This window comes from Dama dama, chromosome 15, assembly GCF_033118175.1.
Source record: "Dama dama isolate Ldn47 chromosome 15, ASM3311817v1, whole genome shotgun sequence".
Lineage (NCBI taxonomy): Eukaryota > Metazoa > Chordata > Mammalia > Artiodactyla > Cervidae > Dama > Dama dama.
The window spans coordinates 16,897,879-16,911,306 of record NC_083695.1 but is presented as its reverse complement, the minus strand read 5'-3'; the positions used below and the strand labels follow the sequence as shown (position 1 = coordinate 16,911,306).

Below are 13,428 nucleotides of genomic sequence, written 5' to 3'. Positions count from 1 at the left end.
GCCTGTGTCCCTCTCGGGGTTATTGGTTTTATCATTCTTTCAGGGGCCTGAACTTGGAAATGTGATGCCTGGACCTTCTCCATCCTTCCTCATGACAGTATTGCTATCAGAGAACATTTTCTAAAGCAGAAGTCAAGCATCGTGCCCCTCGCCTCACCCAGGCATCTTCAGTCCCTCCCACAACTTCGTCTCTCCCCTGCCAGGTGGTGTCTGGCACTAATCAACGTCCTTCCTTCCCTCTCTCTACACGGCCCAGACCCAGCCTGACTTCTTGTGCATAAGCTCTACATCCTGCAGAGCCTGGCCTGAGGCTCTGTGTCTGGGGTCCCCTCATCGTCACTGAGGAGGAGGGGGAAGCCCAGAAGCAGGAGTAGTTCTGCAGCTGTCACTGCACCTCCCTCTCAGCCCCTGGGCCTGCGGGTGACCCTTAGGCAAACCCCACGCTTTCCCACCTCTGTTATCATCTTATCAGCCTCTACCTCTGAAAAGCCCTTCTTTAACCTCAAAGAGCCAACTTATTTATCCTTCAAGGTGTGACTCAAATGACAGAGAACTTTGAAAGCTTCTCCAGCTCTAACAGACTAAACTGTCTCACAATCTGAAAGCATTTGTGAGCACCTTCCCATCTCCCTACGGTTGGTGTCTAGTGTTCTCCCCGGATAAGTCACAATTCTCTAGAATGTGCTTTGCTGGGTTGTGTGTTTCTCCCCATCTCCATCAGAGGCCTCTACATGGAGTGGGTACCCAATGGCTATTTGGACAACTGCCGAACCACTCAAGGCCATCGGCTCAGGTGACCCCCAGGCTACCTGAGTAGGGCTTTCCCCTTCCTGCTGGGCCCATGAGCCCACATGTCCTTGAGGCCTCTCAGAAGCACACCCCAAGGGGACTCAGTCTCAAGGCTTGGGTGGCTGACCTCAGGCCATCACACCCGGGGGCAGAGACACATCTCAACCCACATGGGAAGCTCCCGTGTCCCAAAACAGCAGCCCCAACTCGAGCAGACTTCAGTAAATGTGTAACTTGACTGTGTACCAGTTCACTGTCAGCAGCAACAGTGCATCGATCACCCTGGATTCCTGGAAGGAGGCCCATCCTAAGAGTCGACTGGCCTGGCATTTGTCCCTCTAGTTGGGAGGCTGCTGGGGCCCCCACCCCCACGGCCTGGCCAAGTCATGTAAACACCCTCCCCCCGGCCTGAGCACAGGACGGTCTGGGAACCGCTCCATCCCCACCCCTCAGACATAAATAGGGCCTCGGTGGCCCAGCCAGGGGAAGAGGCCATCTTGTCTTGGGGACGAGAGCGGAAGGTGAGCGGGGGCCCTCTCCACATACACCCCTCCCCAGCTCTCTCCGTGCGGCTGCCTTGTTTGCTGGCAGGAGAAAGCTGGGCGCTCTGGCGGACAGGTGTGGGGGAGAGCTGCTGGGAGCCTGTGGCTAAATTGCACCCAGGAACCAGGGGACAGCGGTGACCTGGGCTGCTGGTGACATTACCACTGCAGACTCGGAGGGTGCCTCTCCCCTAGGCATGGGCTGTCCCTCCCCTGAGTGTATCCTGGGTCTCACCGGGGGAATTGCTCCCTTCAGCAGCAGGCAGGCTGGCCGGGTCCTCCGCTCTCTCTGAGCAAGACTGGGTCTTAGGGGGCCGGTGCAGGAGGAGTCCGCTGGGTCCTTCTCCAGCCAGAGGTTGAGCAAGGCTTGTGCAGGCAGTGGGGCTGGGGAGAAGGGCAGGCTCAGTGAGCCTGGGGCTGCGTCCCCACAGGGATCAGGGGAGCAGTGGTCTACTTTCCTGCCACTCTTTTGAGGCAGTGCTAGCTCTGGTCCTGGGTTCAAGGCCCAGGTCTGAGCAGTCAAGCTCATCACTCTGTCTCCTGAGACTTGGTTTGCTTGTCTATAAAATGGAACCAACAGCAATACCTGGTCTCCCTTTCTCAGGAACTATGCTATAAAATAAGAGTGCTAATACAACCTGACAGTGCTTTCTAAACTTCAGAATAAACTAAAAAGACACAGTCTTGTGATTTTTGTTCAAAAGTAGTATAGATCAGTGCTTAAGTGTATGGAGTATGGAGTCAGGGGCTCTGGGTTCGAATACTAGATCTGTCTCTTACCAGCTGTGTGATCTTGAGCAAGTCTTTGAACCTCTCTCTTCATCTGCAGGACAGCATCATTTAGCCACCACTTATTGTATTTTCAGGAATGTGGGACACATCAGTAAGCAAAACAGAGCAAGAACCTCAGTCTTAAGGGATTTGCATTCATGTGGAAGGAGACAGGCGATAAATGCTAAACATAAGAAACACACGTATAACTCGGTGATCAGAGTGTTTCAGGTGACTAGTGCCACAGGGAGAGAGAAGGAGGGCAGGAGGAGTGAGTTCAGAGTGCCAGGCGTGGAGGGCCAGTTGAAGTGCGAAATCAGTGGTGGGGAGGCCTAGACAGGAAGGTAGGGCTGCTGTGAGGGTTCAGACTTGACCCCTGAAGTCACTGAAACCATGACCAGCCGTACATTTGTGTTTGCTACCATCCTCATTATCCTTAAGCACAAGCCCTGAGATGTAAGAAGGCTTGAAGGAGAGGCTGGTGAAGGGGGAGGCCAGGTGTAGGCAGGTGGAAGAGAAAACCCAAGGTATGGCTGTCGGGCTGGGAAGCTGTGTGCTGACTTAGCACCAAGGCCAATGGGACAGACCACAGCTGAGAGCAAACAACAGCCTCTCTTCTACCTGGTAAATCACCCGAAATGGTGCCTGTGCCTGAAAGAAGCTGGGAGGCGGCTGCGATGACCTGCACGGCCCCAGCCCAGGACCCTGAGGCCAGTTCCTAAAGGATTCTCCACACTCAGGCCCCGCCAGTTTCCCTTGGAGAGGTGTCAATGGGCAACTTAGGCCTGCCTGACAGGAAGGCCTATAAAGAGAGAAGTTTCTGTCCTTTTTTTCCATGTTGTGTAACTCTTTGTGGGAACAGTGGGTTGAGTCAAACAGCTTGGAAGGAGAGTAGGTGGGGGGTTAAGATCAGAGGTCAGAGTTCCCCTGGCAATTTGACACTTAGAGCAGAGTGAGTACACAACGCGTGTCAGCCAGATGTCCTCCCCAAGCAGCTGCAGTCACTGCACCTGACCGGGCATGCGTGGGGTGTAGGAACCAGCTAGGCTTCGAGGCGACCTGGAATTGGTGGTGATGTACCATAGCTCCAAGCAGGCCCAGGCCAGCTCTGGGAGGGCAGGGGAGAGAGGAGGGAAATGGGAAGGCTGAGCAGTTACTTGGTGGTACAGCATTGCCCTTCCCTCAAAATGAAGGAGGTGTCATATAAAAACTGCTAGAGCTGAGTGAACCCATAAAGGGAATATTCATTCTCTCAGTGAGAACCATCGTGGAAAAAGCTAGCAGAGCTGACCCAGGAGCCTTTTCTCCCAGGAGCTCAGCCCACGCCCGTTCTCTTGGCTAGAAGTGAGGCTGAGGCAGAGGTCCCACCTGCCCCGGGTGAGGCAGGGAGAGGTTCTACCTTGTTGATGCACCTCGGCGCCTCCTGGGAGAACTGGGCACAGACCAGTGAAATCTGGTTGTTGATGAATGGGCTTGGGCACAGATGACCTGGAGCCCTGCAGGGATCTACTCTGCAGGGTGGGTGCGAGCTAGTGAGGGGGTTGAGACAGGCAGGGATGTCCCGGCTTCCCCAGGTTGAGTCTATGGTGCTTTATTCCAGCTGCATGTTAGGACCACTGGGAGACTAAAAATCCTTTCTCAGACCCTTCCCAGGGTCACTTAATTAGCATCTCTGGAGGTGAGACTCAGATTGTCATAGTTTCTCAGGCCTTCTGGGTGAGTCCTGTGAGCACTGGGGTGGAGAATAACCTCCGAGAGTAAAGTAGGTTGGAATCGGATCTCTGTTACATCCTTGCTGTAAAATGAGCTTGGGGATGTGTCTCTGTATCTCAGAACTCCCCTTTCTGTGTCTGCAAAGAAGTGAAACAATCTTACTTATGTGACACGTTAGACTGGATAATCTATGGGAAAGAGCTTTGTGAACTGTCACGTGCCAAACAATATGAGATCTCCATTCTAAATTATACACCTTAGCTGGGGAAATAAGGGAACATTCCCCACACAGCTGGATTATTTTCTTGTCAGGCTAATTTGTAACAGAGGAGAAACCTCTGTGTGAGTTGGTCTTGTATTCCAAAATAGTTTACCACCTACCCTAGGGCTTGGAGCCCCACAAAGACCCCTGCTGCCCCACATTTTGTTCTTTGGGGAAAATTTATAGCCTTGAACAGGTGGGCATATTGCTGTTATGGGCTGCCACCACAGAGCCACAGACTGGAGTCTTACACAGAAGAAATCTGTATTCTCATGATTCTGGAGGCTGGAAGTTCAAGAACAAGGTGTTGACAGGGTTGGTTTCTTCTGAGGCTTCTTTCCTTGGCTTGCAGGTGGTCTCCTGGCCATCTTTTCCTTATATTTTCATGCAGTTCTCCCTTTGTGTCCTGATCTCCTCTTCTTATAAGGACACCAGTCAGACTGGATTAATGCCCATCCTAAAGGCCTCATTTAACCTAAATTACCTCTTTAAAGACTGTCTCCAAATACAGTCACATTTTGAGGCACTAGGGGTCAGGACTTTGTTAACAAAAATAATCAATAAAGAATCTATAATAAGAATAGACAACTGTTCTATTTGAGCCAAACTGAGGCCTACCGCAGAGAGACACAGATTCAGGAAGCACTTGAGTTGTGTTCCACCAGACAACAAAATAGAGGAGGCTTATGAAGGCAAAAACTGCAAAGTTACGTAAGTTGTTTGTCAAGAATTAGGACTGGAACTGGCAAGAAGTAAGGGTGTTTGTTAAGCAAGGATTGGTTCGGGTTCAAAATGGTTGCATAGTTACAAGGGGAGACCTGGAGACCAGAAGGTTGCAGCTGGCAGCTACGGCTATGGTCTTGAGTCTGATATAGTTCAGAAAATTCAAGTTCTCAGTGATATATGAACATGTCTGAAATAACATCCACAATGGCCACCCAGCTCCATTTTGGATAAACCAGAATGACTTCTCCATACTTCAGTATGTAAAAATTTCTTCCATCAACTTTGACATATGAATTTTTAAATTTTTGCATAACAACTATCATGATACTTTGTTTTTACTCAAAGTGTTCCTTTAAAAATAAATAAAGATGCTTCCATATTACTCTTGTTAAACATGACTGAAGCATCATACCACTAATTAACAAAGGTAAAAATGATATCAGCTGCTTACATATTCTTGACAAAAAACACCTGCAATATTTTGTGAAATCATGTGTTTACATTAAGAATAACCCCATTTCATATTTTTAAAATCTACAAATGTCTTAATATTTAGACACCCTTACCACTTTAAAATTTAAACAAAATAAAGCCCAAACCCGACCCCAGAATAAAGCCTCACAAAAGCACAGCTCAGCCCACGATAGCGTACTTGCAACTGGAGCATACCTGTAGATGTCTTTCACAGAGCTTTGAGCCACTTCTTCTCTTTGAAATTTATGAGACATGGATGGATGCTCATGTGCTGACTGGTTGCAGGGAATATTGCTGGAAGACAGGTAATAATCCCCTTTATTTCAGGATAGCAGAAGCAAGTGCCCGGTCAGAGATGGCTCCTGCTGGCCTGAGCCTGGGGGCTGCCGTCCTTTGCCTCTTGGCCTGGGCTGGCCTGGCTGCTGGCGACCGGGTGTATGTACACCCCTTCCACCTCCTCGTCTACAGCAAGAGCAACTGTGACCAGCTGGAGAAACCCAATGTGGAGACACCGCCAGACCCAACTTTCACACCTGTACCCATTCAGTCCAAGTCATCCCCAGTGGACGAAGGGGCCCTGTGGGAACAGCTGGTTCGAGCCACTGAGAAGCTAGAGGCTGAAGATCGGCTGCGGGCCTCAGAGGTGGGGCTGCTGCTCAACTTCATGGGCTTCCACATGTACAAGATACTGAGTGAGACATGGGGTGTGACCAGTGGGGCTGTGTTCTCCCCAGTGGCCCTCTTCAGCACCCTGACCTCTTTCTATGTGGGGGCCTTAGACCCCACGGCCAGCAGACTACAGGCATTCCTGGGCGTCCCTGGGGAGGATCAGGATTGCACCTCCCGGCTGGATGGCCACAAGGTCCTGTCCTCCCTGCAGACCATCCAGGGCCTTCTGGTCGCCCAGGGTGGGGCCAGCAGTCAGGCCAGGCTGCTCCTGTCCACGGTGGTTGGCCTGTTCACAGCCCCTGGCCTGCGCCTGAAGCAGCCCTTTGTGCAGGGCCTCTCTTCCTTCGCCCCCATCACTCTCCCACGCTCACTAGACTTGTCCACGGACCCAAACCTCGCTGCTGAGAAGATCAACAGGTTCATGCAGGCAGTGACGGGGTGGAATATGGGCAAACCCCTGACAGCGGTCAGCCCAGACAGCACCCTGCTCTTCAACGCCTACGTCCACTTCCAAGGTAAGGCCAGCCCTCTGCAGGGCTCTGCCCCTGGCCAGTGCAGGAGGGTGGTGGTTCTCTGTCTGTATGAACTCACTGTCCAGCATCTCAGATCAGCTGAGCAGGGCCATGCCTGGAGATGGGCAGGGGGGCAGATGAGCAAGTACCTGAGGCCACCCTTAGAGAGTACCAAGTGGCTGCCCCACTGGGCTCCTTGGATGAGCATTATCTGAGCATTGGCCTCCCCATCTGCCACCCTTCTATGTGTAGCTGCTATGCTGAATCCTTTTACTCTCAGCATTGAACCCCCTTGAGAGGCAGTGAAGAGGTATGATTGCCTTTGTTTACCAGTGACAAAAAAGACTCAGACAAACAAAGTGACCGCTCCTGATGGCACAGCCACAAGCAGGGTCCTGATTTCTAAACACACATCTTGTGGCCCAGCTCCACACACAGAAGGGATGGGTTCCTGTCTGTTGAGGTCAAGGGATCTTGTCCTTGAGAAGTTCACTGTCTCATGCAAAAATAACCAGTTTGTTTGCTGGGGTCATTTTGATATTGGGAGATTATTACCAAAATAATGCCTAACACACAAGTTGTTCATTCATTTGGAAATAATGATTGGGAATGTATCACTTGCAAGACTCTGAGCTGGTGTCTCAGAGGGGAGAATAGGGAGACCGCACAAGCCCCGACTCAGCTTGCTGACTGTGGTTAACCAGAAAGCTGGATCCCACAGGCCAATGCCTCAGCCCCAGAGCTGAAGGCAAGGTGCTTTGTGCAGGTGCCCGGGGCTCCGAGTGCTCGGGGAGGGGTGTCGCCTGGGAGAGGACAGAAGGAAGGCTGGGAAATGGTGCAAGACTGCACAGGTCAGGGCGAGGAACCAGGACAGGGGCGATTTTGTTTGGCCTGAGCTCAGAGTGAGAGAATGGGATCAGTGTTAGGCAAGGCCAGAGAGATGGGTCAAGGCCAGATTTTGAGACTCTGAATGTGCTAATGGGAGGTTGGAGTTGTGGGTGGCCGGGAGCTGGGCGCCAGGCATTCTGCTCAGAGGTCCCTGGCCTGTGCTATGGGGACTGGAGGCAGGAATAGTGGTTGGAAGGTTATGCAATTGCTCAGCAAACGGTTCCAGGAACAAGACTCTGAGGCTCTGTGAATGGATGGGTGGGCCAGGGAAGCTGTGTGTGAGGTCACATCAATATGTGCAACAAGTGGAACTGAGAGACAAAGACGTCGGCTGCTGGAAGGCAGAACTGTGGAGACAGAGGAAGGTTGAACAGAACATAGTTGCTTTCTTACTCTGACAATAACCTGGAAGTCTGAAAAGCTGCCAAGAAGAGGCAGCAGGCTGCCCCCGGGAGCAGGAGGAAGGTGACAGCCCAGGATCGCACAGATCCCAGCACTGACAGGTATTGGGAGCAGAGTCCAGTCAGGAACCACGTAGCTGAGGGTGGCTGCACCCCATGTAGGACCGAGGCGGCCCCTGGGCTGAGCCAAGAGTTGCTAACAGGTGCCCAGGAGGAGAGCTCATTGAGAAAGGCCTGCTTCCCAAAAGGCAGAGTCAGAGCGAGCCACTGGCACGAGGAAAGGGCCACACCTGTTGTCCTAACCTGCCAAAATGTTCTTAATCTCTGGATGTGGACAGCATGCTGCACGATGAGATGAGCCGAGAGTAGGCCGCAGCTACCCTCGTTTCAGACTCCCATATCTTTTTGGAGGTAGCATCCTTTTTTCCTTCCAGTTAAAGGAAAAAATATTTAGTTCTTTTCCCCTATAAACTAACAAGCCTCCTGTCATTCCTGTGGGCCAGCTTCTTGTGTGCAGCCCTCCTAGGAGCTGAACTTGCCTGAAGACACAGGGACCCCAGGCTAGAGGACAAGGCGGGGCTGGGGACCCTGCCACTCCTGTCTCACAATACCTGGGCTCCCTTCCCCAGCTCCCTACTCCCACTCGTCAGAGAACCAGAGCCCTGAGTCATTTAAGTCACCTCTGCTCAGACCTCCAAGTGCCAGGTGCCCAGGGGCCACTCTGTGATGGGCTCAATCTCAACTTCACCTTGTGCTCCCAGGAGCAACCACAAAATGGGCCTTTCACGGGGCTAGGAAGACTGTAGAGGGAGGGGATATGCTTGTGTGCCCAGCTGCTGCTATGGAGACAGCCCAAGTCACAGTGCTTTCAAGAATTTGCTCAACAACAGCTGAGTCGCCTGGCAGCTCAGCTCCACAACCCCAAGGCCACAGCCTACTGGCAGGGGTGGGAGGTGACAGAGGGCTTGCCCCTCCCCTCAAGGCCCAGCACAAAGGTTTTACACAGCTCACATCCACTGGTCATCCTGGGTCTCTAGCAGCGAGGGGTACTAAGAAATGTGAAGCAACTCTGTACAACCGCATAATGGTTGATACGTCATTGTGTGTTTGTCTAAATCTGTAAAATGTCCAAGAGTGAACTCTGATGTGAACCATGGACTCTGGGTGATGATGATGTTCATCAGTGTTAACAAATGGACCATCTAATGGAGCTGGTGGTGGGGGAGGCTGTGTGTTGCTGGGGAGTAGGGGGTATATGGGAAATATCTGCACTTCTGTCTTAATTTTGCTGTGAATCTAAAACTTCTCTAAAAAATAGTGTTTTTGTTTTTTAAAGTGAGCATGGCAGAGCCCAGGCTTGGGGCCAGGACAGCTCTGGGCCTGAGTTTGCCTGGTCTGTTAACAGTGGGGTAGGATTTTCCTCTGTGGGCCTCAGGTTGGGGCCTGGTGTGTTCTACATTTCAACACTGGCAGTTCGTGGATTCTGCAGGAGGAAGGCTGTCGGGTGCCCTGGGGCTGGTGAAGTTGTGGGGCCAGGAAACGGCAGAGCAGCCTGGGGCAGGGGGAGGGAGAGGCAGGAAGGAGGCTTTGGTGGTGGTGGAGGCTTTAGAGGCAGCCCTGCCCCTCTGCTCCGCCAGAGCCCCGTCCTCTCCCTTACGCTTCCCTTCCTGTCTCCTGCTGGGTCCCCAGGAAAGATGAAGGGGTTCTCCCTGCTGCCAGGGCTCAAGGAGTTCTGGGTGGACAATACCACCTCAGTGTCGGTCCCCATGCTGTCTGGCACCGGGACCTTCCACTACTGGAGCGACAGCCAGAACAACCTGTCCGTGACCCGCGTGCCCCTGAGTGCCAACACCTACCTGCTGCTCATCCAGCCGCACCACACCCCCGACCTGCGAAAGGTGGAGGCCGTCACCTTCCAGCACAACTTCCTGACCCGAATGAAGAATCTCTCTCCTCGGTATGGCTCCAGGAAACTGCTTGGACCCTCCTGGGCTACCCCCTACCCGGGAGAGCGGGGATCTGCGGGGCCATTCTGCCTAGGGAGTGGGGGGGGCAGTGGGGGGGAAGGGCGCGGTGTCAGCTGAGCCTTGGGCGCCCAGCAGGCAGGGGGGCGGGTGAGAAAGGCGAGTAGAGGCCTGAGCACCCCCACACGAGCACCCCCTGCAGTCATGGACTCAGCTCTTTTTATCTCCTCTCTCTGGGTGCAGGAGAGGTAGGGGAGGAGGAAGCCACTTTCCCTTGTGCAGACACTTACCTGCAGGGTTGGGAGGCTCACATTCAATAGGCCCCCTGCTCTGAGACAGGCACTAAGGGCACAGGGGGCCTCCTGAGATCAACACTTTTTAAGTCGTGTAAAAAACAATTGTGATAGACACGTCACATAAAATCGATCACCTGAGCAATTCTTACGTGTTTATCAACATGACATCAATCCCCAAGGCAGGCAGGGCTTCTGTGTGGAGGTGAACTGAGCTGACGTAAGTGACGCGCCCACACAGAGGCTGACCTCGTGCCTGCCCCTCCCCTCCCCCTCCCACGGGGAGCTCAGCACTGCTCTGGGAAGTAATAAGACATGACATTATTTTAGAGGATAGCATTTTAGAATTACCTACTGAGCACGCTTTCAATGCAGCCAACCTAAAAAAGGAACAGAAGGCAGAACTGACAACTGTTCACATCAGTCCCTCAGAGAGCTCCACTGTTGAATTTTGTACCTCCCTCTCATAGTATTTCAAAGAAAATGAAAGCTTGTCAGTGTATTTATTGCTGAAAGTTTTCCCAAGACACCTAGCTGAGTGTGCATGGCAAAAGTTCCTTGTTCAGGAGCACATGCTTCCCAGGTCTTCTGTGAGGCCAGCGTGCGCCAGCGCCTCACACTATGAGACGCCCTTGGTAACCATGCGTCATCTCCCCAGGGCCATCCACCTCACCATGCCCCAGCTGACACTGAAAGCGTCCTATGACCTGCAGGACCTGCTTGCCCAGGCCAAGCTGCCTACCCTGCTGGGCGCCGAGGCAAACCTGGGCAAGATCAGCGATGCCAACCTTAGAGTTGGAAAGGTACTGGGCGGGTGCTATCCGTGCCTGCCGTGGGTCCTGTATGTTCGTGGAGTGGGACGCACGGGCAAGAGGGACACAGAGGAGGCTTCACCGAGGGGGTGGGCTGGGGGGGTTGGGGAGAGGCAGTTAGGATGGAGACGCGTGAGCGCATGGCCAGGAGGCCGTTGGCCCAGGGTGGGGGAGAAGTGAGCAGCGCTCTCCGGGTCTTCCCAGGGACAGCTGGAGAGCAGCAAAACCCTCCCTTGCATGTGTTCGTGGCTCTGCGCAGCCAGGCCTCGCCTTGGGGCCTCTCCAAGGCCTACAGCAGGGTCAGGACTAGGGCCTGGAGGGCAGAGCCTTTAGGCTGGCCACCGGCCCTGGCACTCAGCTCCTGGCTTCAGGGAAGCACACAGCAGTGGACGGACTGTCCCAGGAGCACAGGGGTGATGCAACCCCACGGCTGAGAAGAGCCTTAATGCTGGGAGGGTGAGAAGTGGGGGTTGGCTCACAGTCCTGGCCTCGGAGCCCTCTGTGCTGTTAGCAGAGAGAGGAAGCAAGCCCTGGCGGGCCATGGTCCAGGGGCCAAAGACTCCGTCTGCCCGGGACAGCAGGGGAAGGTGAAGATGGGCGGGTTTGAGGGACACTTTGGAGAAGAGCCGTCGCATCACGTGAGCCGGGTCAAGTGAGAGTGGGCAGGCTGGAGAAGGGCCCCCCCCTGGGGCCCAGCCTTCAGGAGTGACCCCCAGGCTCACTGCTTTGCAGGTGCTGAACAGCGTCCTTTTTGAACTAAAAGCAGATGAAGAACAGGCCCCGGAGTCCGTCCCACAGCCGGCCGGGCCAGAGGCCTTGGAGGTGACCCTCAACAGCCCATTCCTGTTGGCTGTCTTGGAGAGAAACTCAGCCGCCCTACACTTCCTGGGCCGCGTGTCTAACCCGCTGAGTGCAGAGTGAGGCCGCCAACCGTGTGTCACCACCGGTGTCATTACACGTCCCCGTTCTCTTCCATGGAGTCCACTGGGAGCTGCAGGCAGCCGCTCTGCTCAGGAAACGTGCACTGTGTACAGTGAGCAGCCTTTGAGGGGTGGTGGTGGATGCAGCGCCATGAGCCCATGTTTTGCACAGGCCACTGCTCCTGATAAGGGTTTGAACACATCAGCTTGACTGTGAAACCAAAAATGGTTTCCTTTTTCACTGAGAACAAAACTGGGCACTAAAATTAAAACACCCCTTTCTCATTGCCCCAGGCTTACCTTTGGCTTATTGACGGTGATGATGACCTGCAAGTGGTCCCCCAATGCCTTCCTTTCTGTGGGTTTCTGTTTTTCCTTCCCCTGATACTTGCGGTTTCTGAAAAACACATTATGAAAAAAACACATGTGTCTGAATGTATGTTAATCCGTAATCCCTGGCTGATTATCCCTGTGTTATTAATAAATGTCTTGCAACAATAAACAAAAAAGAAAAATTCTTTCACTTGGCAGCAGCAGGACAAATATGTGTGAGGTAGCTAGCAGGCTATACTGGAGCCCTGTTTGCATGGGGCTTTCATAGAAGGCACAGGCTGTCCTCAGCCTTGTCTGGAGAAGTTCTGGGTGGTGGTGACCAGCTGCACAGACCCCACTGGGCAAAACTGGGCGGGGGGTAGCTGTCACTCATCCTCCTGAACACCCCCTGGAGTGCTGTTGACACTGTGCTTGGAATCAGAAGATGGAGAAAGAAATCTTCACCCATGAACATGGGCACATGTCTCCCTCAGTGCGGACCCCACCTTCTAAATCTTGGAAAGGAGGTGGGCCCATGCTGTTTTCCCCTAACTGTGAAATGAACAGAAAGCACATTCTCTCTCTCCCTCCCTTCCCTGAATACTCAGAGGACTAAGTAGGCTTGCAGTGTAGCCACTATCACAAGGGTCAAGGAGCAGGGGAGGGAGGACAGGGGAGCTGGGAGGCTTGAGGGGTGGAAACGGGTGGTATCTGCGGTCTGCTTGTAGGAGCTGCCCAGTCTGCCCTGGCTCGTCCAGAGGAAGCTGTGAGGATGGAGGCAGGGTCTGCACCTGGACCAAGGCCAGCATCTCAGGCTTTGTCCATACACACCCAAGTGCCCCTTCTGCAGCCAAAAACCCTCTGCCTAGTTTCAACGTCAGGGGAGATGGCTGTCCTTCCCACCTCTGTGGGCCTCAGAGGCTTCTAGTCTGCAGCACCGGGCACAGAAGGCAGCATGGAATTGCTTAGGAGCAAAGGGTCTAGAGACAGCGGGCTGGCAGGAAGTCCAGCTCCAACACTTACTAACCCAGATCCAGTTATTTCACCTCTCTGGGCCTCCCCATCCTAATTTGTAAAATAGGACACAGAACGCTTGAGTGAATAAATGAATAATAACCACCATTACATCAATGGACCTTAGTCCATACAGAGTTCATGACCCCCACCCTATCTAGAAGTCCTGTTCCACAGAATTACAGCAGGGATCGGGGTGCCTACCTGTGGGCAACTGTGGCAAGCTGAATAGTGGCACCCAAAGACACCCAGGCCCCAGTCCCTAACATCCATGAACATGATCTTAGGTGGCAAAGGGGGTTTGCAGATGTGATTGAAGGCCTTGAGATGAGGTGCTCCTGGATGTTGGGGAGCCATCAGTGCAGC

General features: G+C 53.3%; 1 protein-coding gene across 1 annotated transcript; it reads left to right on the top strand.

Annotated features, from left to right (window-relative positions):
• Positions 1-1,237: 1,237 nt before the first annotated feature.
• AGT (angiotensinogen) lies at positions 1,238-12,228 on the top strand. Its single transcript, XM_061161539.1, has 5 exons — positions 1,238-1,310; positions 5,605-6,461; positions 9,437-9,704; positions 10,663-10,807; positions 11,549-12,228. The coding sequence occupies exons 2-5, from the start codon at positions 5,633-5,635 to the stop codon at positions 11,735-11,737; spliced, it is 1,431 nt and encodes a 476-aa protein (XP_061017522.1). The 5' UTR covers positions 1,238-1,310; positions 5,605-5,632; the 3' UTR covers positions 11,738-12,228.
• Positions 12,229-13,428: the final 1,200 nt, after the last annotated feature.